At 39.0% G+C, this 21,362-nt stretch overlaps 3 protein-coding genes across 5 annotated transcripts; 2 read left to right on the top strand and 1 right to left on the bottom strand.

The window, feature by feature from the left end:
* The first annotated feature begins 345 nt into the window (after positions 1–345).
* On the top strand, positions 346–11,331 carry prkacba (protein kinase, cAMP-dependent, catalytic, beta a). 2 transcript variants are annotated; one of them, XM_069679361.1, is made up of 10 exons: positions 346–657; positions 4,100–4,161; positions 4,455–4,583; positions 5,408–5,506; positions 5,737–5,819; positions 6,093–6,219; positions 6,476–6,571; positions 6,858–6,980; positions 7,117–7,281; positions 8,129–11,331. In XM_069679361.1, exons 1-10 carry the CDS (start codon positions 612–614, stop codon positions 8,252–8,254), a joined length of 1,056 nt encoding a protein of 351 aa, XP_069535462.1. In that variant the 5' UTR covers positions 346–611; the 3' UTR covers positions 8,255–11,331. The 2 variants fall into 2 exon arrangements, with proteins under 2 accessions (XP_069535462.1, XP_069535461.1); XM_069679360.1 differs by lacking the exon at positions 346–657 and adding an exon at positions 2,254–2,440.
* Positions 11,332–11,486: 155 nt separating this feature from the next.
* On the top strand, positions 11,487–14,580 carry samd13 (sterile alpha motif domain containing 13). Of its 2 annotated transcripts, none has more exons than XM_069679363.1 (5): positions 11,487–11,670; positions 12,032–12,152; positions 13,321–13,363; positions 13,458–13,569; positions 13,655–14,580. In XM_069679363.1, the coding sequence occupies exons 2-5, from the start codon at positions 12,125–12,127 to the stop codon at positions 13,796–13,798; spliced, it is 327 nt and encodes a 108-aa protein (XP_069535464.1). In that variant the 5' UTR covers positions 11,487–11,670; positions 12,032–12,124; the 3' UTR covers positions 13,799–14,580. The 2 variants fall into 2 exon arrangements, with proteins under 2 accessions (XP_069535464.1, XP_069535463.1); XM_069679362.1 differs by having other exon boundaries at positions 12,007–12,152.
* An 897-nt stretch (positions 14,581–15,477) lies between these two features.
* uox (urate oxidase) lies at positions 15,478–19,037 on the bottom strand. The gene is made up of 8 exons (XM_069680525.1): positions 19,017–19,037; positions 17,753–17,965; positions 16,882–16,998; positions 16,637–16,715; positions 16,115–16,301; positions 15,837–15,960; positions 15,647–15,730; positions 15,478–15,562 (listed from the first exon to the last, which is right to left on the bottom strand). Exons 1-8 carry the CDS (start codon positions 19,035–19,037, stop codon positions 15,488–15,490), a joined length of 900 nt encoding a protein of 299 aa, XP_069536626.1. The 3' UTR covers positions 15,478–15,487.
* Between the last annotated feature and the right edge of the window lie 2,325 nt (positions 19,038–21,362).

Here is a 21,362-nt window from a genome sequence, read left to right as displayed (position 1 = left end):
AGCACTTTATTCATTAAAATTAACAAGTAAATACAACTTCCTAGGGTAAGTGTAGTGAGAATACACGTTTTCTTGTAAACTAAGCTTGTACAAAGCTGTTGTCTTATAAATAATCAATCACAGGGGCCACACTCTCAGCTTTCTATTAATAATAATAGAAATAATAACATTTTTAAGAGACTGCTTGTCTCTGAAAGAGTATATAAAATGTTTTTCCAACTATGACTCACTCTTACCTAAATAATAAAATAAATGTGATATGTACGATTTCCTACGGCACGTGAAAGCAGCATTTTACCCATCCAGTCCTCTATTTTCCCATATGACTTGAACGCAGCACAAAACGACAGCAGGCAGAGGTGAAAAGTCTGGATCATGTTTTCATTCCAGCGGAGGCATACTTGAACGATAAAGGACACTGTAAATAAAGATCAACAGGGCGGTTAGCAGAGCACGTCGAGGTTCTGTCCACAAAGAGAAGACATTGATGTTGTTGTTAGCAAACCAGCTAGCACAAGCTGAAATCTGTTAGCTAGCTAACGGAGGACCCTGTTAGCTAACCGCCACCATCATCGCTCCTCGCCAGCTGTGCATCGCCCTGTCCTCCTACGATGGGAAACGCAGCAACTGCCAAGAAAGGCAATGAGCAAGAAAGCGGTGAGCACCTGAAAACCAACAAGCTAGCTTGTTAGCCATCTAACCTTAGCTGTTGCACAGCGTTAGCTTGCTTATCATGTAGTTAGTGCAGAGCAGCCTTTAGCAGTTGTTGTCCTGTTAGCTGACAGTATTACATGAATATGGGCTGCAGAGAAGAACCATCTTTAGTAAGGCAGTTTACAAGGTGTGCTAGCTCCCTCTCAATGATTTCTGTTTACTTATCTCACTTGGAAACAGTGCTACAGCCGATGCAGTAAGCTAATAATTGAAAGTGACATATGAGCAGAAGACTGTGAGGTCCTTATCATCCTGATGAGGGTTTTCCACAGCAAAAAAATGCAAAGGAATATCTTTAACTCAAGGAAATGAAAGCTTTCACTGTTCCCCACTGTTGTGCTTAACTGTAGTTGCCAGTACACCATTTTAATTTCCAAAGAACTAACAACAGCTGCTAGGAGCTAGATAACATCAGCAAAAATTGGTTTCTACTCAAGCTGCAGTACAAGGCCTTGGCACTGCTAACAACAGGTATTTACAACAACTCACAGACAAGTTGACCATATGGCTGCTTTCTAGAGGGTTCTAGTTTAGCTTTACTATCATAACAAAGGCTGTTATGTAGCTACCAACTGTTTTTATCCAACCTGGTTAACACTGATGTGTCCAGTCAGCTGTCAACAAGTTTACTGTAAATTAAAATGTTATGACTGACATTAACCTGTTGTGTTGATGCTATAACGTCATGGAAAGGTAGCCTTTCTCCTAGTTAAATTGCACCTGTTCAATAGCAATTTTGCGATCCTCAGTGCTCCACAAATCACTTTAAAGCACTAGTGGGTTGTCTTTCGTGTGCATTTGTAATTAATTAACAAGGTAATCCACTAAACTGTACCATGCTACTAGTAGAGTGTCTGGAGATTCACCGGTCTTAACCTGCTTTCAGGTTGGCAGCGGTCCATACAGTCTCACAACCTTTTGACTCAAGCCACCTGTAGTTTCTGCAGGGAGGGGCTGAGAGTTGTGTATAGTAACAATGTTATACAAGCCACAGAAACACATTAACAGCTCACTTTTGTCATTTATAGATTCTTAAAAATTCTGAACTAAGTATCCACAGTTGCCTAAATGGAAGTAGCTTCAAAACAAAGCCGTATTTCTAGTGCACAAGAACTACAAAAAAGGATGCAGCTGTAGGGTCAGTGGGATGTAGAAAAAAGCTCTTAAAAGAGCTGCATTGTTAACCTTTACCACCAGAGTGCACGATAACCTGATGGTAACTTCCCTCTAAGTCAGTTAGTGGGTGTCACAGGCTTACGGTTTCCTTATCAGCTCTCTGAATGCACCCATCTGTGCAATGTTTTTGACATAATTTCAGGAGGCTGCCTACTTTGTTTACCTTTGTCAAAACAATGTCATCATTTACATGGGAGACAAATAAATGTTGTCAATGTGTAAAAATATCCCCACCTAGAAAAAGTAGACGTGCAGTTGGCCACTGAAACAGAAGCAGAGTACTTGAACAGGAAGCTTGACTTTATGTGGTTAGCCAAGCATTGCAGTGCATACAACAGGAAGCCAGTGTCACTCATTGGTCTTCAGTCTGAAAACGGTTACTTTGTCTGCGAGCGTTTTCACGCACACGTCAATAAAATGGCCCAGGGAAAGGATCAGTCCTTCGCCAGCCGTTTATTACAGAAATGCCGTAAGGGTAGCCAAGAGCAGAAAGGACAAGAAAGTGAGGTGCCTCGTATCTCTGACTTCACCATCATGTGGGATAAGTGGAGTAAGTGCAGTGTTTTGTTTTACACTTAAAATGTGTCCGCCGCCGTCTGCAGCTCTGAGTGGGATGGGTCTCAACTTGCATCGTAGTATGTGTTTGCAGGAAAGCAGACTTAGATTAAGCTTTTATAATATACTCAGTGTCTTACCAGTTTATATTGTGTACATTTGTATGCAGATTTGACAGGCTTCAAATTTTTAACGTATGGGATTGTTCAGTTGGCTATCATTAATTTGTAAGGTGTTAAAACTTTAAGCAGCCATCACAACCTTTCTCTAGTTTCTCCTTATCTTCCTCATCAGGTTCACAATTGCTGTATTTCCACACATTTCTGATCCCCAGGAGACATCAGTCAAAGCACCCTGGGCATACGACTTTGTAGCTCAGGCCATTTATGGTGCTTCAGTCGCTTACATCATATTAATATTTCCTGTCTTGTCATTTTTGTGGACCTGTTTTTGCAAGTATGAAACGTGTTCTTATGTGTGCTTTTCACGATGTCTTTTTCAATCACTGTTGTTTTTAATTCTTTTCGACTGATGTTTGTAGTTTTTAACACTTTATTCATCGTAGTAGGATAATGAAAGTCTCCTTAAATACTGGTAAGAAAAACAGTAAGATTTAAATATTGAAGACTACCTACTGTGCATAATAAAACAGAATTATCCACTAAAATGTTATTAATACTGTACAATGGTGTAAAAAAAACCTGACTTTACGTTTGGGCTTTTTTTCCAGAGCAAATTTCCAATCAATATAATCTTGTTATTTCAATGTAGAGCAGCTTCTGTCAGGTGGCTGGGTTAACTTATGTTTGTCTTCTTCTGTCATTTTGTCGTGTGTTGCATTTAATCCACTTGAATCTCAAATGTTCTTGTTTTAAGCACTTCATAAATGTTTCTTCCTCTCTTTCTCTTCTTTACCATTTCCATCCATGTGGGTCAATGTTCCTGCAAACCCTTGGTGAACTGTAGAGACTTTTGGTATGCTCATTTTTCCATGAGCCATCCTAAGTCACAGAGTTTAATCTGAAGTTTACAACTACCAAAACTTAGATTAGCCTTTAGATAGTGCTAACATTTTAATTAGCATAGCCTGTTCCACACACAGTTAGTAGCAGTCCTTTAGTAGCAGGTATAAGTACAGCATTAACTAGACAACAGACACTCACCATGACTCTGTGACTTTGGACATCTCATGTCTGCTGTGGCTTTCACAATCCACCGTCTGTTTACTGCTTGCCCTGTAGTGTCAGTTATGTTCTGCATTTTGTCTTTTTACACTGCCAATTATAACTGCCTCCCCTTTTACTTCCACCTACTCCTGAAAGGGATGCAGAAAGTTTGACTTTGAATTGGCCAAATTTGTAAAGTCCTAAAGAGCTCTTTGCATCACTTTGTGAACTAGAGTATCCTGCTTAGACGTGTGGTTTTGAGTTTTCTTGAGGAGGTATTTTTTGCTGTCAAGTACAGACCTGCATCCCCCAGTACTTGACATTTGCCTGACCTTACAATGCATTTGTTCCCCTGAACATGTGAACTACCTTTGTTTATTTTCCCGAACACGTTGAACCGCCCCAGTTTATCCCCCTCAACATGTGCCCTGACCCTGTTAGTGATCAAAAGGTTAATTGTGAAATAACACTTGTGTTTCTTTTTACAGTGAAAGAGTTCTTAGCTAAAGCCAAAGAAGATTTTTTAAGAAAATGGGAGTGTCCACCCCAGGTACGTTGTTCTCTATTCGAGCTTTCATTTCCCTTCATACTCTGGACTGTTTTTTCAGACTAAATGATTAGACTGGTCTTATGATAGCGCCTAGCCACTTCCTGGCTCAGATCTTGTTGATTTACTGGCGAGCTACTTGCATAATTGCACTGTGTCATCTTCATAAAGCTTATATGTTTTTACCCTTATGCACATAGTAAAATAAACTACCATTGGCATCTATAAGAGCTGCAGTAACGCTTAACTTGCAATCAGTTTGCGGTCTCCTTTTTACTGATACTGTGTTTCCTCAGAGCACAACAGGCCTGGATGACTTCGATAGGTTCAAGACTCTGGGCACTGGCTCATTCGGCCGAGTTATGCTTGTCAAACATAAAGAAACAAACCACTTCTACGCTATGAAGATCTTGGACAAACAAAAAGTAAGTGTTTTTACAGTTGCAACTAGCGTCATAAATACTGGTAGTCTTTCAAAAGCACGCTCCTGCATGCTTGACAAAAACTGTAACGTCATAAACGCTGCGTGCATCACATAAAAGGAAATGGAAAGTTTCCCTCGCACACCGGCAGCATGTTATCAGTGAAAACCTCAGAGACGCTTCACATGAGTTTTGATCTGTAAATACTGATGTGAGAGTTGTGGGAGGTTAGCGTGTCCTCAAGTGTTGCGCACGTAGCAGGACGCTGCTCTCTTTAATTTCACACTGTTGGTTTGAGAGAGAAACCTGTCTGCTGAAAGACTTTTTACAGTGCATGACTACTTTTATGTTCACACTTTGCATGCTGAACATGTTTTATTCCACTCACATAACAGCAACCATGTACATGTCACATTTCTGCTGATCATTTCCTTCAGCACTTCATGCATGCACATGTTTGCGAATAGGTTTTGTTTGCACCTGAAAGTACACATAGTTTTACAGTAAATATAGTATGCAAATGATCTTTCAAGGACTTGAAACAGTAGGTTATTCATCACAGTCTGGGCGGGTGCTACATCATTGTGTGTTAATGCCGTTAAAAAGTATTGATTGAGTTCACGTCTGACAGACTTCAGAGCAGCTGAGGACTTTCCTGTCCGTCATGTTTGCATACTGTTAATTTTCAGACTTCAATTTTTAAGATCCTGTAAGTTGATTTTCACACCTTTCCAAAGTGCGTAAAGCTAGCTGCTAACGAAACAAAATAACTGAACATTGACAGCATACTCTGCTCAATATATCCTAATATCTTGCCTTGTTTTCAGGTGGTGAAGTTGAAGCAGATAGAACACACACTAAACGAAAAGAGAATACTACAGGCCGTCTCCTTCCCCTTCCTCGTCAGATTGGAGTACGCTTTCAAGGTTCGTGCTCGCACCCACCTCTTACGTCCAACTGCGTGGTTACCACAGAAGCACCTGTCGCAGTGCTACAGTATGTACAGAACATCTTAAAAATAACCAGCCAACTATTTGTTCATAAAAAGCCCTCAACAGAATCGGGAACTGATGAAGGTGTTATCTCTCTACCTAAATAACTTGTCATTAAACATGTGATCAGACCCTGTTTTAATGTTTCTCTCTTTGATTGACAGGACAACTCAAACCTCTACATGGTGATGGAGTATGTGCCAGGAGGAGAGATGTTCTCGCACCTCAGGCGTATTGGAAGGTTCAGGTATGGTGAACGTTAAGTTAAAATATCATTTTATATTATTAGTTATTGGAAACTTAAAGCATGACAAAGACTGACAAGGTCGTGGATGAAATATCTCATCATACTTCTCAAGACAGACATTTAAAAGACATTTTAAAGATATTTTGAGTTTCCTCCTTCATTCATACACTGTTACAAATGCTCTAATTTCATTTAGCAAACACTTTTGTTTAAAGCGATTTACATCAGAGACTTGTTTTCATATATCTGACCGTCCATTGTCCCTTCTTTCAGTGAAAACCATGCCAGATTTTATGCAGCTCAGATAATACTCACCTTTGAGTACCTTCACTCCCTGGACCTCATCTACAGAGACCTGAAGCCTGAAAACCTGCTCATAGATCAACATGGGTATATCCAGGTATGCAATTAAAGTAATTGACCATTGTATAAAAGTAAACTGTACAGAAAGATAACAGTAAGTAGAAACATTAGCTTCTGAAAGAAAAGCATGGCCGTTTGGACCTATTGTTTATGAATTGTTTCAAGTTAGACAAATAAAAAAGGTGACTAACATGCCTATGTTATGTATAGCCACGGTTCTGAAGTACACTATATCTTAACTTTGCCTTTAAGAGGCTACTTTCCTTATTTTGCTCCTTTTGTTCTTCCTTCAGGTCACAGACTTCGGCTTTGCCAAAAGAGTAAAAGGCAGGACCTGGACATTGTGTGGAACTCCTGAGTACCTGGCTCCAGAGATAATCCTCAGCAAGGTGGACTTTTTAAACCCATCACAGCCCACATACTTACATTTTATTACAGTGCAGTAAGGAAGTGTTAAAATGTTTACCCTTTGGTTTTTTTAACTTTGGCTCTGTACTCAAAGATACTGGATTTTGAACACAAACAAGCACAAACATTCAGGTTTGATTTTAGTAGAAAAGTGTTGAATGTTAATGTCACACAATATCTAAACCAGTGTTGAACCAGGCGGTGGTAAATAACCCTAAGTTGCTCTGCTTAATGTCAATCGTTCCAACCATGTTTCTGACTCTGTAGGGCTACAACAAAGCTGTGGACTGGTGGGCACTCGGAGTCCTTATCTATGAAATGGCTGCTGGTTACCCTCCCTTTTTTGCTGATCAGCCGATCCAGATCTACGAGAAGATTGTGTCCGGCAAGGTAAAAAAACTTTCAACCACAAGCAACAACTTGACATTGCTCCCTCCAGTGTTTCTTATCTCTCTTTACGCAGTGTAACCAATTTTTTAGTTCAATGGTTGACCAACATGTGTCTCATCTGTTTCGGCTCCTGTAGGTACGATTCCCGTCTCACTTTAGCTCCGACCTGAAGGATCTGCTGAGAAACCTGCTCCAGGTCGACCTGACAAAGAGATTTGGCAACCTGAAGAATGGCGTGAATGACATCAAAAATCACAAGTGGTTCTCCACAACAGACTGGATCGCCATATACGAGAGAAAGGTCGGTATTTATTTATTTATCATTTAATATGATGTTTCTGATCAAAACACACGTAAAGACACATCTTTGCCTGGCCATTATTTTGTTCCTGTTCATGAAATATTTTACAAAACTTTATTGCATGTCCACTTTAACAGTTAAACTCACTTGAAGTATTTGGTGTCCTATTTTCTTATTTTAAAAGTGACTCATCAAATTATGTTATATTCTTTGTTTAAGTATCTGTTTTCTTACCTTAAATTCTGAACAGCGTCTCTTTCCTCTACACCTCTGTCTGAATAACCACAGAGTAATTATTTTTATATCTGTACCCCTATCCTAGTCAAAAATACCAACTATAAGACAACATAATTTGTTGTTGTTTGTTGTGGTTGCTTAATCTGGTTTGTAGATATTCAAAGTTCTATTATTACAGGGATATAATCCTCTAAAAGCTTGATTTCAATTAGAGCTACTTTCCCATTGGAAAAGACTTTGTCAGCGTCTAACTTAAAAAAAAAAAAAAAGTCCCAAAATAAGGTGATTCTTTTAAAAAAAAATTCACTAAGACTAATTTTATGTAAAACTTTTTGTAAACTTAATTAGAAGGTACAAACATCCCATAATATGGTTTTGCAGTGAAAACACTCTTCTTTGCCTCGTGTATCTTTTGTTAACTGTAAGACCGCACAGTAACATAATTTATTAATAATATTGACCAATGCAGTTACTGAACTAATTTTCAAGGGCCTCTCTGAGTACTAAAATAGAAAATTATTTACATATATATATACATCATTCATGTTTAGGTATATTTAGATTAAGTATCAGGTGGGAAAAAAACAACTAATTTTCTTCTCTCTGTCAGGTCGAAGCCCCCTTCATGCCAAAGTGCAGAGGACCAGGAGACACAAGCAACTTCGACGACTACGAGGAGGAGGACATTCGTGTCTCACAAACAGAAAAGTGCGCTAAAGAGTTTGCTGATTTCTAGTGAGAGTGGGCAAGAGTCCCATCAGGGCTCCCGCGTTTTTGGGATATTTGCACTCTCCCGAGGGTTAAGGTGGAACTGAGGCCGTCACGTGTTCAAAAACCAATGCCTCGTTCCTTCATTCCACACAGCTGAATGAGGTCCTTCTTGCCATGATCCTGCGTGCAGTTAGCACTAACCTATACACAGGCACATTATGCAGACACCCCTCGTGCTGCAACACAGAAATACTAGACCACGTCTTCATCTTTTGTCTTTCGTTTTTATGTTTATGCCACTTCTGAAAAGCCTCCCTTCTCCTTATTTCTGTTCAAATATTGATTTTAAAAGCGACATTTAAACTAATATTATAACCATATTTGCGTGGCACACAGAGAGATCGATTGTATACGTTGGTATTGCACATATTGTGATATAAGCTTTGAGAAAATTGAAGGGTTTTTTTTTTGGTTTAAATTTTGTGTTTTGCTGTCGTCTGTTACACGCCTGAGTTTGTTTTAGGGTTCAGTTAATTAGTCCTTAATTATGAACACTTTAACATAAACCGTAATTCATTTATTCATCACTCTGGCGTCCTTAAGACCTGGAACCATGTATTTGTGCATATAAGAATATACATATATGAGACATAAGACTTTCAAACACACAAACTGGTGTTTAATGAAGGGAAAGCAACACTGATGACTCCTTGAAGGGATGGATTAACAGTGACAAGTGTTATAATGGAGCAGAAACTTGTCAGTGCTGTATTTACTGATCAACTGTAGCATTGTTTTATTCATATCCGCTCACAGGACATTTACTTTTACCTCAGACTAAGTGTGGTATTAAAAGAAAGATAATATATATTTTCAGGTACAACTCCGTCTAACATGAAAGGAAATCTGAAGCTGTTTGTCACTCCACACATCCGTCTCCGGTGTGTCCAAAAAATGTATGAAGTGCATTGACATGGCATTTTTTTCAATAGCTGAAAGGTCAGTTTGTGTGATTTCTTAAGAGTATGCTGTTATGGATGCAAAGCAGTGTTGGTCAAACGGATGTATTTTGTCCATTCGGGGTCGCTTTTTTCCATTTTGTTTTTACGGTCTAATCGTGCAGAAGACGTTGTGTGACTGCCATATTTGTTTAACTTTCGTTTTTACTTTTGCATGTTTGTTACGTTTGTACAGCAGTGTCACAACAAGCTAATAATTCCCTGAAAGTGTTCCCATCTTTCTGTTGTCGTCACGTTTTTTTTAATTGTCTCACAGCCTGGCACATTTTAGATTTTTAAGGCAACTTTTATCCAAGTGACATATTCCTCTGCTTTATCCCACGAGGGCAAAACTAAATCATTAACCCTGAATTAATCATAACAGAAAACTGAAATATCATCACCTTAAAGTATTCATTTATCTTGGTTACTACTTGGTTGTAACATATTTACCTCAACCATAGCTTTCTAGTTTCTTTGCATCCTTTTTTTTAACCAGTTTGTACACTGTGATGGAGCAGTATTTGCTCATTCTTCCTCTCCAAACTGCTCAGGCCGAGTCACGTCAGTTAAAGAACGATAACATGCAGACATGTTGTTGTCTTGTTACAGGTTTTTAAAGGGAATAAGGTCAAGAGTCGGACTTTTGAAGAACATTTTGTTGTTGTAAATCACTCCTGTTAAGTTATTGTCTTCATGTATTGTATCTATCTTTTCTCCCCTAGAGACAAATATAGGTTTTTTTAGGGGTTTTTCTATACTGAGCACCATTTATTTCCCAATACTGACACATTGCCTGTCCTTGCTTATACATGTGTATTTAACAGGTGAATCTGTATGTCAAAGGTTTAATACCTACAAGGCCAAGGTGTCCGCATGTCGAACTCAGATGTCAGAAAATCCCAGATTACTCCTGCTTCTGAGATTCTTTGACTCCCTACGGGGAGGTTTGTGTCTACCGTCCGCAAGGAGGTCAGAGTTGGAGGTCGTCTCTGCAGGCCGGACACTCTGGCTCGTGAGGAAATCAAAGTTTTTTTCATTTCACATCTTGTTGAAACAACAATTCATTGTCGACAGTCTTTCAATTCAGTCGTTCTGCATACATTTTGATCATTATTTTAAATGGTGCTCAAGTGTGTAGATGAACATGCATTTTAATCAAGTTCAACAATCTTAGACAACCAAATGTGAAGTTTTGGGGACTGAATGCTTTTTTAAGGTACTGTAAATGGATTTTGGCGATGCCTGATTTTCAACTTTTGTCATTTATTGAGAACATGATGTGACGTTTAATTTAGCCCTGATTTGGAACAACTGTTTATTATTTTTATTTATATTAGAGATTTTTCTTAAATTACATTTTACATGTTTAACTTGCATAGTTCTCAGTATATAAAGGGAAATCCAACTGTTCACAAAGTTGTTATAAACATGAAATATATTTGGATTATTTATTTGTATTATTTTCTTTATTTGACCGTATTACAAAAACATTTATGAAAAAAAATGACCACAATTAATACACATTGATGCCTATTTAAATTGTAGCCTTTTAGTTTAACTTATTCTTTCTTATTAACCTTATTTGTCAAATTATTCTATCATGGATGATCCAAAATGATTTATACCACTTCGAAGGATTGAACAGAATGTAATTGCAGATATTTTTTTTATTTGGACAAACTTTGAAAACTACACCTGGGAATTTAGCATGTTTCAGTCCGAACTGCCTCTGTGTGTAAATCTTCCCAGAGAGTGTGTAGGGAATCCACAGCTCTTTTAATGTGTCATTTATCCTCCATGTGTGTAATGTTTGTCATATTTGATGTAATATGATGGCACTTTTCCCTGAGCCACCTCACACTCCTGACTGAAGGAAATCAGTTTGAGTTGTTCATAGCTAGTCACACATGCCAGTATGGGATCAATAATCTGAAATGTGTCTGTATTTAGTTTGTGGGATATTTTGCACATCATTTAGAAGGCTGACACGTTTTTTCCCACCCATATTTACTTGTGTTTGCAAGGGGAATATTCTTTGCTGTAGCAGATTTTATGTAACAAAGGATATGTCACTATAATAAATTCTTTTTATTAAAAACAAGAGTTGGTTTTTAATGTGACGAGAAATATTACTGTATGTGTTGAAAGTATAGTGATAAACTTTAGCAGGTGGCTGATCATGCTGAGCTACAAGCTGTGGCGTCAAAACGAAAAAAAAACTTCAATTCCCATGATCCTCTGCTGTCATGTGGGCGAAGGAAGCTAAACCGATGAAGAGGTGCTAGTTGGCTTTACTTGATTAAATCTTGATTTTATCAAGTTATTATAGCCGTTTTGTAATTTATAAATTATCTCAGTGACTAGGCAGCGTTTTTTTATCTAAAGTGCGCGTAAATCTCGTACGAACCGCTGTTGCCAAGCAGAAATCATCCAAAATAAGGTAACTGTTAAATTTGTAATAGCAAACCCAGCTAACTACCCCTGTTAGCTTAATACGAAAAAGCAGCAATTAAATATTACCTACTGTTTTTTATCATTACGTTTGTTTCTTTAATGTGCTGTACTGTATTTTTAAATCTAACTTTAATCATGTGTTTGGCAATTACGGCAATTTAATGTATGTAACGTTATTTTTCTATTTTAAATCAAGCTAACAACGTGAGTTTTGGGTCATAATTTCCACACACTGACAGTTATTGACACAGTGCTAGTGTTAGCTTTGTTTTGCTCCTAAGCCATGTTTTGGTTATTAATGTCTCTTTTTACTCTTTACCAGCTTCATCGTCTTACTGTCATTGCAGTGAAGATGTCCAATGGATGCCAGACCTCGTGAAAGACACAATGGTGGTGTTTAAGCTGCCAACACACTAAGTTCATCCGAGAGGAGACATCTGATGAAAACTTACTGCAACGTAACCGATTGTAAGACACGTATTCACTATTTTACGGCTAAAATTGTGCTCAAACTTTAAATAGCATTTCCTCAATGAAAACACCAGCTGTCAAACTACAGCATAGTTTCTGCGTTAAGGTAACCATTGCTCGTATTGTTGAGACGCTAATGAACCGAGTCAAATTTCCTGACATTTTTTGTTTGACATTGGTTGCTTCTTCATGAAATAATTTTGTGACGAAACAGTATTTAAATTCCCATGTCAAGACCAAGCCTAACTAAGTCAGGCTTACTAACAGGTCAGAAAACAGTCAAAATATACATAGCAAGATAAAAACAAATCCAAAAACAGTCAGACACTGCTTAAGTCAGACAATCAATGTAGAAATCTTCTTCAAAATGTGTTAAAAAAAAAAACTCACTGTCAAGTTGAAAGCTTTCTATAGACAGAAATATGGACCAAAGCCTGCCAGTATAAAGAAAATGTATTGAAATTTAATATTTGACTCAAATTGCTAAAACTAGAGACTTGTCAAACACAGCATGTTTCATGTTTATGTAAATCCATGGAAAAATTTTTACCTGTTTATGAAGTTATTTTAGGTATTTACGATTATAAAACAGAGAAGGCAAGCAAAATAACTGGCTTTCAAGAAGCTTGAACACAACGATTTTCTGCATCATTTGTTCTGTCTTCTCTTGATCATCTGGCTGAGTAATCCATAAATGGTTTCAACTCCTTTCTGAAAGTTAAGAAACCAAAAATGTTAACCTGAATCACCAGAATAGATTTATAAAGTTATTATCGAGCCATTGAAAATAGTAATAATTTTAATTGATCTTGGTTTTACATGTCAATAACAACTGTTAGAAGCAGCAGCAGGATTTACCGTGAAAAGTAAAAGTTGGAAATAGTAGTTCCACTTACAAGGTCCACTTACAATCTTTTTTCTGGCGCTTTGAACACCTTACATCGTCATCAACAGATAGTTTGCTGAGTCATATTCTTGTTGAAAGCTCAGAAAATGCTAGTAAATGGACTTACGATAAGATGATGTTGTAAAGCAACAGATGGTGTATGTTTCTAGGTTATTTAGATATGATTATGTGTTGAAAATTAAGAACACTGGGTAAAAGTTGCTAGATTTAATTTAAGGATTATGATGGTATTCATGTATTGATTTTCCTTTTTTACAGCTGGCATGGAAGACAAGGCAAATGGCTCTGTTGACACCAAAAGGTATAATTTCGAGTTAATGTAGGACATTGTATATTATATAAATAGTTGAATGTGCATGCAAGTGTAGATGAATCTCTTCGGTGTGCCCTCACAGCCCAGTGGAGAACGGTCAGCTGCCAGACCCTGCCAACTGGGGGGTCACCGATGTCGTCAATTACTTCAAAGCAACAGGGTTCGAGGAGCAAGCCACGGCTTTCCAGGATCAGGTTGGAGGCTCATCCTGTTCAAATATTCCTGACAGGTAATGAAAGGATCTCTGATGTCAAATATTTTTCTCTTTTCACTTGACAGGAAATCGATGGCAAGTCCCTGCTCCTGATGACGCGTAACGACGTCCTGACGGGGCTGTCGATAAAGCTCGGCCCTGCGCTGAAGATCTACGAGTATCACGTGAAGCCGCTGCAAACTCAACACCTGAAGAGCAATGCCTCGTAGCGGCGCAGGCCGTCCCCAACACCCAACTCAGTGACAATCATCGTGTCAGGAGACCCCAGGTTAGCTGCCGCTTCATAAAGACTCTGGCCACAGTGGCACCTTAACAGGATTTGAATGCTGTATGTTTTTTATAAGCGTGGACCCCAAAAATGGGTTGCACATGGAGTCCACTCAGCTGTTTACCCCTCAGCCATTCTTATGTCTGCTGCTTGAGATCTGTATTTTATTTGTGTGTGTGTTTTATTTAAAAGAAGGAAATTTTGGGTGAATACTCAGCAGGTATAATTATTTTTAGTGTGCATGTGTGTGTGTTTGTGCGTGGATGCAAAGTGAATTAACCCATGTTGGTTTAAAAAAAAGTATTTGTATATAAGATGATATATAGTTGAAAAGTGTGTCTGTTCCTTCATACCTGAACACTTTAATACATGCAGTAAATGATTCTGATCCATCCCATGTTGTCCTTTAATCACTTTTTATGCTCTAACTGCGCAGCTGAGTCCATGAGTCGTCCTAAGCATGTAACAATGAAGCATCTTGTTTTCCTCCCAGACGCGAGCAAACCTAAAGCCTCTATGTTTCTGCACACCTACATTATCCAGGCTCAAGGCTCTTAATATGAAAATATTTATGTGTATATATTCTTACTTTGTTCCTACCTGTGGTGCTTTCAGCATTGTCACAAAGACAACTGTATTGAAGTGTGTATGACCAATGTATATGTGAAACATAACACTGGAGTTTGAAAATCTGAATCAAAGATTTGCAATAAATGGTGCTCTTTTCTCACCAAAGAACAATATTGGTGTATGGATTCATTGATGGTGATTATTTATGTTTTTTTTACTTACATGTAGGAATGCAGCGATCTGAATTTTTCTGTCCTGATAATACGATTAAAGTTGGAACCATTTCTGTTATTTTTGTGGCTTTAGCGCCATCACTGCAAAGTTTCAACAGTTTGCCGCTTCCTCGAATCCTCCCGCTTCGTTTGGTTGAACTCATGCTGTTCAAGGTATGCTTCATGATGTTTACATTATGCCTGTCATGTTATGTTTTGCAGTGCCGTGACCTCCTCTAAAAACCTTTGCAGCTTTTGCAAGTAGGCGAAGAACTAGTTGGTGAAGCAGGAATGAAATGCCTCCAAACAGCTGATACTTAAAGTCATTGTCTCTTATTGCTGAGCCTGTCCTGTACATGTGTAAGTAGTATTCTGTGACAAAAATGTCATATTTGTTTGTCTTATAGAATAATTGGTATTAATTTTCTGTCTGTTTCATAACTGGCTAAAAACTCCTGACAGGGACTTTAAGCTACCTGCATGCAGGAAGAAATTTGAATCATACTTCCTGCGAGCAATATGGCCGCCCAGTGTACTGATTATGCATGATGTAGTTTGTGCACGTGGCATAAAACATGAAACGTGAAATCAATAGGTTGGCCGAGGACATACCCAACTGTGACGATACCTACACCAGACTTTTCAATCAGTATTGGACAGTGCATCTCTCTTTTATTCACATTACATGGTCGTAAGCTTTATGAGTTGTAGTTCGTTCAGGCAAAATACTTACAGGTGTATTTATGTTCTCAGGTCTACATGATCAAGTCACATTGTGTTTCATATTAGATTGCTTATGATTGATATGCAGATCCCAGCAGCGGCATTTTCTGTGTGTGTTCGTGCTTTCACAGCTTGGCTTGCTGTCTCCTGCGCACTGTCCCTGCGATGTTCCCTGAAGGGTTATCCAGAGGAAGAAGAACCTGTGAGGAGAAAAACGTGTCAGCGTTACCAAGGAAATTAAGGAATTAACAACTGCAAAGATGAGTTTTGAAAGCAGGACTTACTTCATCTTTGTTGCTAAGGCCCATTTTTGTCATGTCAATGGTGAAGTAGTGCTGGTTGGGCATGACGATCTCTATTTCATCCACCTAAAGGACAGGATGTGTCGGTCTGTGTTTTTCTTGAAGTGTGTTTCATGTTAAATTTAACAGATTGTTTTATTCAATGTTACACATATCTCAATTATAGACTTACCTCGAGAACCCTGTCCAGGACCAGAACCTGTGTCTCATAAAGGGTCTTCTGCACGGACGGGGAAAACTCTCCGTGATCATAAGGCCCAGCAAACTTCTCAATAATCGTCTCCTTCACACATTTCCTACAAGGACAATGAAAGTAAGTATGAATAAGATCTTCCTTCTATGTTCTGTTCAAAATCTACTACATTTCCTGTCCTCTTTAGCAGATAAACCACAGACTCCTACACCTACAACAAACATGGTCTGTGAATGCTCTCCTTTATAGTTAATTACCATGCAGCGTCAAAGTCCACATCCTGAATCTTGTTGTAACGCCACCTAGCGTAGACAGAGGTGCAGAAACACCTGTCCTTGGCCTCTTGCAGGGTAGTGAAGCGGTCACGCAGGAAACCCACAAAACCAGACTGGGTGGTTTTCAGCACTGTCATGTTCTTCACCCCACTGTGAACCACGGGCATGCCTGTGTGGGGCACAGAGTCAGAGAGGATGATGTAATCACAAACATCAGGAAACAGTTGCAAAGTGGTACAGTAAGGAAATATGTGACAGCATAACCACTCTGTTATGGTTTGCTACAGGATAACACCCTGTGTAAGAAAAGCAGATAGCCCAGATCACGTATTTGCCCTTAAACTTAGTCTGAACACCTATTTTTGGTTTCTGCAGGAGCAAATAAGCTTATAAGTTTTAACTCCATCCTCTGACATTTTTAGCCCAAAAGCAAAAAGTGCAAGCAAATACATGTATAAATATATTGTGTTATAATGCTGCCTGTGAGTGTGTGATTGTGCTTACCATTGAGATTCTGTTCAACGTCACAGAAGCGACAGGCGTCCGGGCTGAGGATAAAAGCATGAGCATGCTCGACCCCATTCTTAGGAATGAAACGATGATTACAAACTTTATGAAAAGCATGTTTGATGATGGATATTTTACATAATAATTACATAATCAATGCTCTAAATTTGTTCTATTCTGCTCATGACAGGTAAATGTCTGCCACCCAACAGGAAACTCTGATCAGTGAACCCTATATTTACCTTCTCCAACCTTCTCCACGGAGCCTCCTCCATGTGCACCTTGGCCTTCAGCACATGGTTGAAAGAGGTCAGGAAATGATTACAGATGTCGAGGGAAAACTGCTCGATGGTCTTCACCTGAACAGGTGTGTATGAATAAAAAGCAAAGTGACAGTCGGTAAGCTTTAGAAACAATCCCCAGTAATATGAGTAACAGTGTTATCTAACATGGATGGTAACATAAAGGAAGTGCAGACAAACAAAAGCCAACAGGGCCTGTTTGCCCTTGATTTTATTGATTGGTGTGTGTTTGAGCTGTGGGTCGACAAGGGTCACTTGTGAAGTAAAAGGATACTCCACTCCCGCTTTAACTGTATTGACAGGTCTGTGACATTGAATGTAACATCACTATGCTTTTCTGTGTTTAACAAACAATGACCCATTTAAAATTTAATTTACTCAGTATAAAGAAATAATCCTTCCATAGTGTTTTATGTTACATTTAAGTCTTCTATGTTACTGCATTTGGTTGTTTAAAGTTGGATGGCAAAGAACCTTTTCTGCTTAACACAGCCAAGATGCATGTATGAGGCCTTGTGAAACAAACACATTTTTATATTAAACTTTATTAACACATTTGACTCTTTTAATGCCCTTTTCTCTGGTTTGAATGTTTCCCTCATTAAAAAATAAAACCTCAAATCTGTAGAAAACGCTCTTATTCTGAAAGGGCCCTTAAACCAAACTGTCCTCCATTGATTTCTATAGATAAAAAATGTGACAGAAGTGTTGAGTAGCAACTGCACTGTGAGTTCTATCATGTGTATCTCTGTCCCCCTCTGAGCTAACAAGCTGCAGTATTTGGACCTTGTGCCTAAGGTTGCAGACCTACCCCCTTGATCTTGGCCAGAGCGTGCACGGTGTTCTTGATGGTGTCCGTAGGGATGATGTCTGAGTTGTCTCCTGCTAAATAATCCTTGCGTGTTTTGAGTGTGAGCTCCACGTCGGCTTTCAGCTCGATGATGTAGTGATGGCTCCCCTGTCTCCTGATCACCAGTACTTTCACCGAGTTCTTGCCGTAGCCCGTTCGCACAAACTCCACTCTCTGCACACACGAGGAACACATCACCGACGTTCAGAAGTTTCCAGAGACAACAACAGATATTTTAAAATTTGCATTGATTTAATATGATGTGCATGTTGTTACACATTCTCTTTTTTCCTTTCAAGTTTGGTCTTTGGTCTGTGTCACTTGAGCATGAGCACTTTATCTCTAACCTTAAACAGCTTAATCTTTGATGTGTTGTGTTTAACTATCAGAGTTAGGCATCAAACATCTTTGTGCACTTTCATTTAATGGCTAAACAGCTGTTCCCTGATTAGTTGCTTGAGCATGATTATAGTCCTTATTCCCACATTCATTAATCCCTGTTATGCAAGAGGTCATATTGTGCCATAAAAATTAACACATCTCTAAGAAGAAGAAGACATACTTTATTAATCCCTGGGGGGAACTCAATTCAATTACCATGTTTGTGAAAACTACACACACATAGGCCCCAAATACACACATGCACAAACAGGACTCTATGGACATGCATTACTGGAGAGATGTCAGAGTGAGGGAGCTACACACGGACATGCGCCCCGAGCAGTGAAGGATTCGGTGCCTTGCTGGAGGACACCTCGACAGAGCCCAGGAAAGAAATGAAGTAGTAAATCTTGTCTCAAGGTAACAAGCGATTACAAAATGAAACATCTAATGTCATTAAGAAGGTTTGTGGTAGGGGGAATAAAATGATTTAGATTTCTCCACCTGGATCAGTAGCAGTGAGTCTCAATTTGATATAATGTTATGCACAAAAGTGAGGAATAAGAAATTTAAAATAAACGCATCATTTTCTATTGAAAAAATATTTCGCTGCTTCTTGACAGCATCAGGGTTTGACAAGAGATTGTGATTGAGACATGGTTATTTGCTTTATGGGACATGAACACTGGTTTGTTTGGCAGATGTCGGTCATGGCCTTGTGGTCACTCACCCCAAAAAGGAGATTAACTCCTGCACTGAATCATCATTCATTAAAGTATCCTTTAAAAAAATCTGTGTTGTAGATATTCTATTTTGTTATATACATAACGTAATGAATGGTTACCTGTTCTGAAGCAGCTGCCATGGTGCCGTCCCGTCCTTTACCTGCTGCCTATCTGTCCTCAGTCCCTGTAGAGTCCCCAGCAGAACGTGCCCCGGCCGATGCAGGAGGATTTTGTACAGAGGGTGGTCCTACCTTTGACGCATGCTATTGGGCCTGCTTTACCTGCTCACTGTGCGTAAGTACACTCTATGACATGCAAATGTGCACGCAAACAAACACTCTTAACTTGCTGTGTAACACTCACTGGAAGAATCACAGAGGGAGCCCCAAAGTGCACATCTAATTACAGATCTGTGTTGTTGTCTGTATTCCTACCCACATGTTGTTTCAGAACTGAACTCTGACCTCTGTGGTGTTAAAAACATTCTCATTGACCAAGTCAGTCAGGTTACATTTGAGAGTGAGAGTGTTAATGTATAAAGCATCATACAGGCAGCACTTTATAAAGGCGTTGTGTAAGTATTACTTACTTATGTTGCATAGATAACTTAAGCTGAATCTTTTGGTGCACTTGACAGTCTGTGCACTTGTTTGACAGTCTGTTTATACGATGATTAGGGATATTGTTTGTACACTGATGGGCTTCATCCAGCCTGTGTATCACTTTAGATGTTATTTAAAGGAGAACAACTCATGGGCTTGTCACCTCCTTGTCCAAGTCTACAGTTATAAGTTTCAATATGACTTTTTGTCATCCTTTGATCAAGTTTGCATTATATATGTCAGCCATTAACCGGCGTCATGTGGTGGTAATCCTCTATATGTCGACGGAGGGGAGTTATACGCACATCATGTATAGGTGCAGGGCAATTAAAAGCACACTCTATGCCACAGAGAGCTGTAATAACGTTTCCACGTTTGGTCTTCATCAATTGATACGTTTTGACAAAATGAGCATATGTGTATATCTGTTAATAAGATATATGAAGTTTTTGGTGAACAATATAGTGCCTCTAATTCTCATCATTATTGTATTTGATCTGCATTGACTTTGACTGTGTTGTAATTGTTGGTGATTTTAACATCCATGTTGACAACTCTCAGGAAAGAGGGACTAAAGAACTGTGATGCACTCTTGACAACTATGGGCTGACTCAGCATGTGACAGAGCGCACACACAATAAGGGGCACACTCTGGACTTAATTATCTCCAAGGGTCTGAACATTTCCAAGATTGTGGTGACAGATGTTGCCCTCTCTGATCACTCCTGTGTTTTCTTTGAGAGTGTTATCTTAGTGCAGACAATTACTCAAACAAAAGCAATTACAAAACGTTGTATCACTGAAAACACCAGAGACATTTTTAACCAGGTTTTCTCTTCCACACCTGCCCCGTCCTGGGTCTCAGTCAATGAGTTGGTAGATAATTTCACTTCTAAAATTGCAAATGTAATGGATACCATCGCTCCCACTAAGACGAAGGTTGTCTCTGCTAGGAAAAGATCTCCTTGGAGAAATGCCACACTGGTAAGAGCTGAAAAAGAGAGTGTCGGAAAGCTGAACGCAGGTGGCGAAAAACAAATCTTCAGATTCATTCTATAAAGAGAAACTTCGCATTTATAATTCACAACTGAGGAATGCAAGGCAATCGTTCTTCTCTGAAATCATCACCAAGAACAGTGATAACACGTGCCTTGTTTGCTAATGTTGACAGGCTAACAAACCCTCCTGTGTCAGTAGCACCTGAACTTCATTCAGCCAGGGCCTGCAATGAATTTGCCTCCTTCTTTACAGAAAAAATACTGAAAATCAGACAAGCAGTCAGTAACTCAGTTTTAGGTTCAGGTTATGTGCTGTGTTCAACTAAAACCAATTTAAACACCATGACACAATTTTATCTGATCAACAATAAAGACCTGGAGGACATTATACAACACCTAAAATCCTCCCACTGCTGCCTTGATATTATGCCTACAGATTTTTTCCAAAAGATCTCAAAAGTCATGGCTTCAGACCTGATAAAGATTGTGAACTTGTCTCTTCTCTCAGGTGTCTTCCCACAGGCCCTGAAAACAGCAGTCATCAAGCCACTGTTAAAAAAGAACAACCTAGACAAGCCACAGATGTAGAAGGCGTTTGGGGAGCGTTTATTCACTGCTTTAGATGAATCCTTGTATTTATCTTGCAGGAGTGGGTCAGAGCTCAAAATATGCCTATGGTTTTTAAAATCTTGTGATCTTCTGATACATTGCTAAACCTGTCCCGGGCAGCTTTAACCTGACCTTCATTATACCCTCTCTCTTTGAAACTGTATTCTACTTAGTCTGCTTGTTTGTAACAGTCAAGTTTTTTAGTGCTGATTCTTGTAATGCGACAAAAGTTCAGCGATGTTGAAAGATAGCTTTT

This window comes from Semicossyphus pulcher, unplaced genomic scaffold, assembly GCF_022749685.1.
Source record: "Semicossyphus pulcher isolate SPU_LCO1_2020_fin unplaced genomic scaffold, fSemPul1.0.p SCAF_4, whole genome shotgun sequence".
NCBI lineage: Eukaryota > Metazoa > Chordata > Actinopteri > Labriformes > Labridae > Semicossyphus > Semicossyphus pulcher.
The sequence above is the reverse complement of the archived record's forward strand: the minus strand, read 5'-3'. Positions and strand labels throughout refer to the sequence as shown.

Bases quoted from the DNA above. Each gene is read 5' to 3' on its own strand.
- prkacba (XM_069679360.1), top strand. From the start codon at position 2,308: ATGGCCCAGGGAAAGGATCAGTCCTTCGCCAGCCGTTTATTACAGAAA. The intron at 5,820-6,092 runs GTATGGTGAACG...CCCTTCTTTCAG, and splicing joins AGGCGTATTGGAAGGTTCAG to TGAAAACCATGCCAGATTTT. The intron at 6,572-6,857 runs GTGGACTTTTTA...CTGACTCTGTAG, and splicing joins CAGAGATAATCCTCAGCAAG to GGCTACAACAAAGCTGTGGA.
- samd13 (XM_069679363.1), top strand. From the start codon at position 12,125: ATGAAAACTTACTGCAACGTAACCGATT. The intron at 12,153-13,320 runs GTAAGACACGTA...CCTTTTTTACAG, and splicing joins TTACTGCAACGTAACCGATT to CTGGCATGGAAGACAAGGCA. The intron at 13,570-13,654 runs GTTGGAGGCTCA...TTCACTTGACAG, and splicing joins CCACGGCTTTCCAGGATCAG to GAAATCGATGGCAAGTCCCT.
- uox (XM_069680525.1), bottom strand. From the start codon at position 19,037: ATGGCAGCTGCTTCAGAACAG. The intron at 16,302-16,636 runs GTAAGCACAATC...TGCCCCACACAG, and splicing joins CGTTGAACAGAATCTCAATG to GCATGCCCGTGGTTCACAGT. The intron at 15,563-15,646 runs GTAAGTCCTGCT...TTCTCCTCACAG, and splicing joins GCCTTAGCAACAAAGATGAA to GTTCTTCTTCCTCTGGATAA.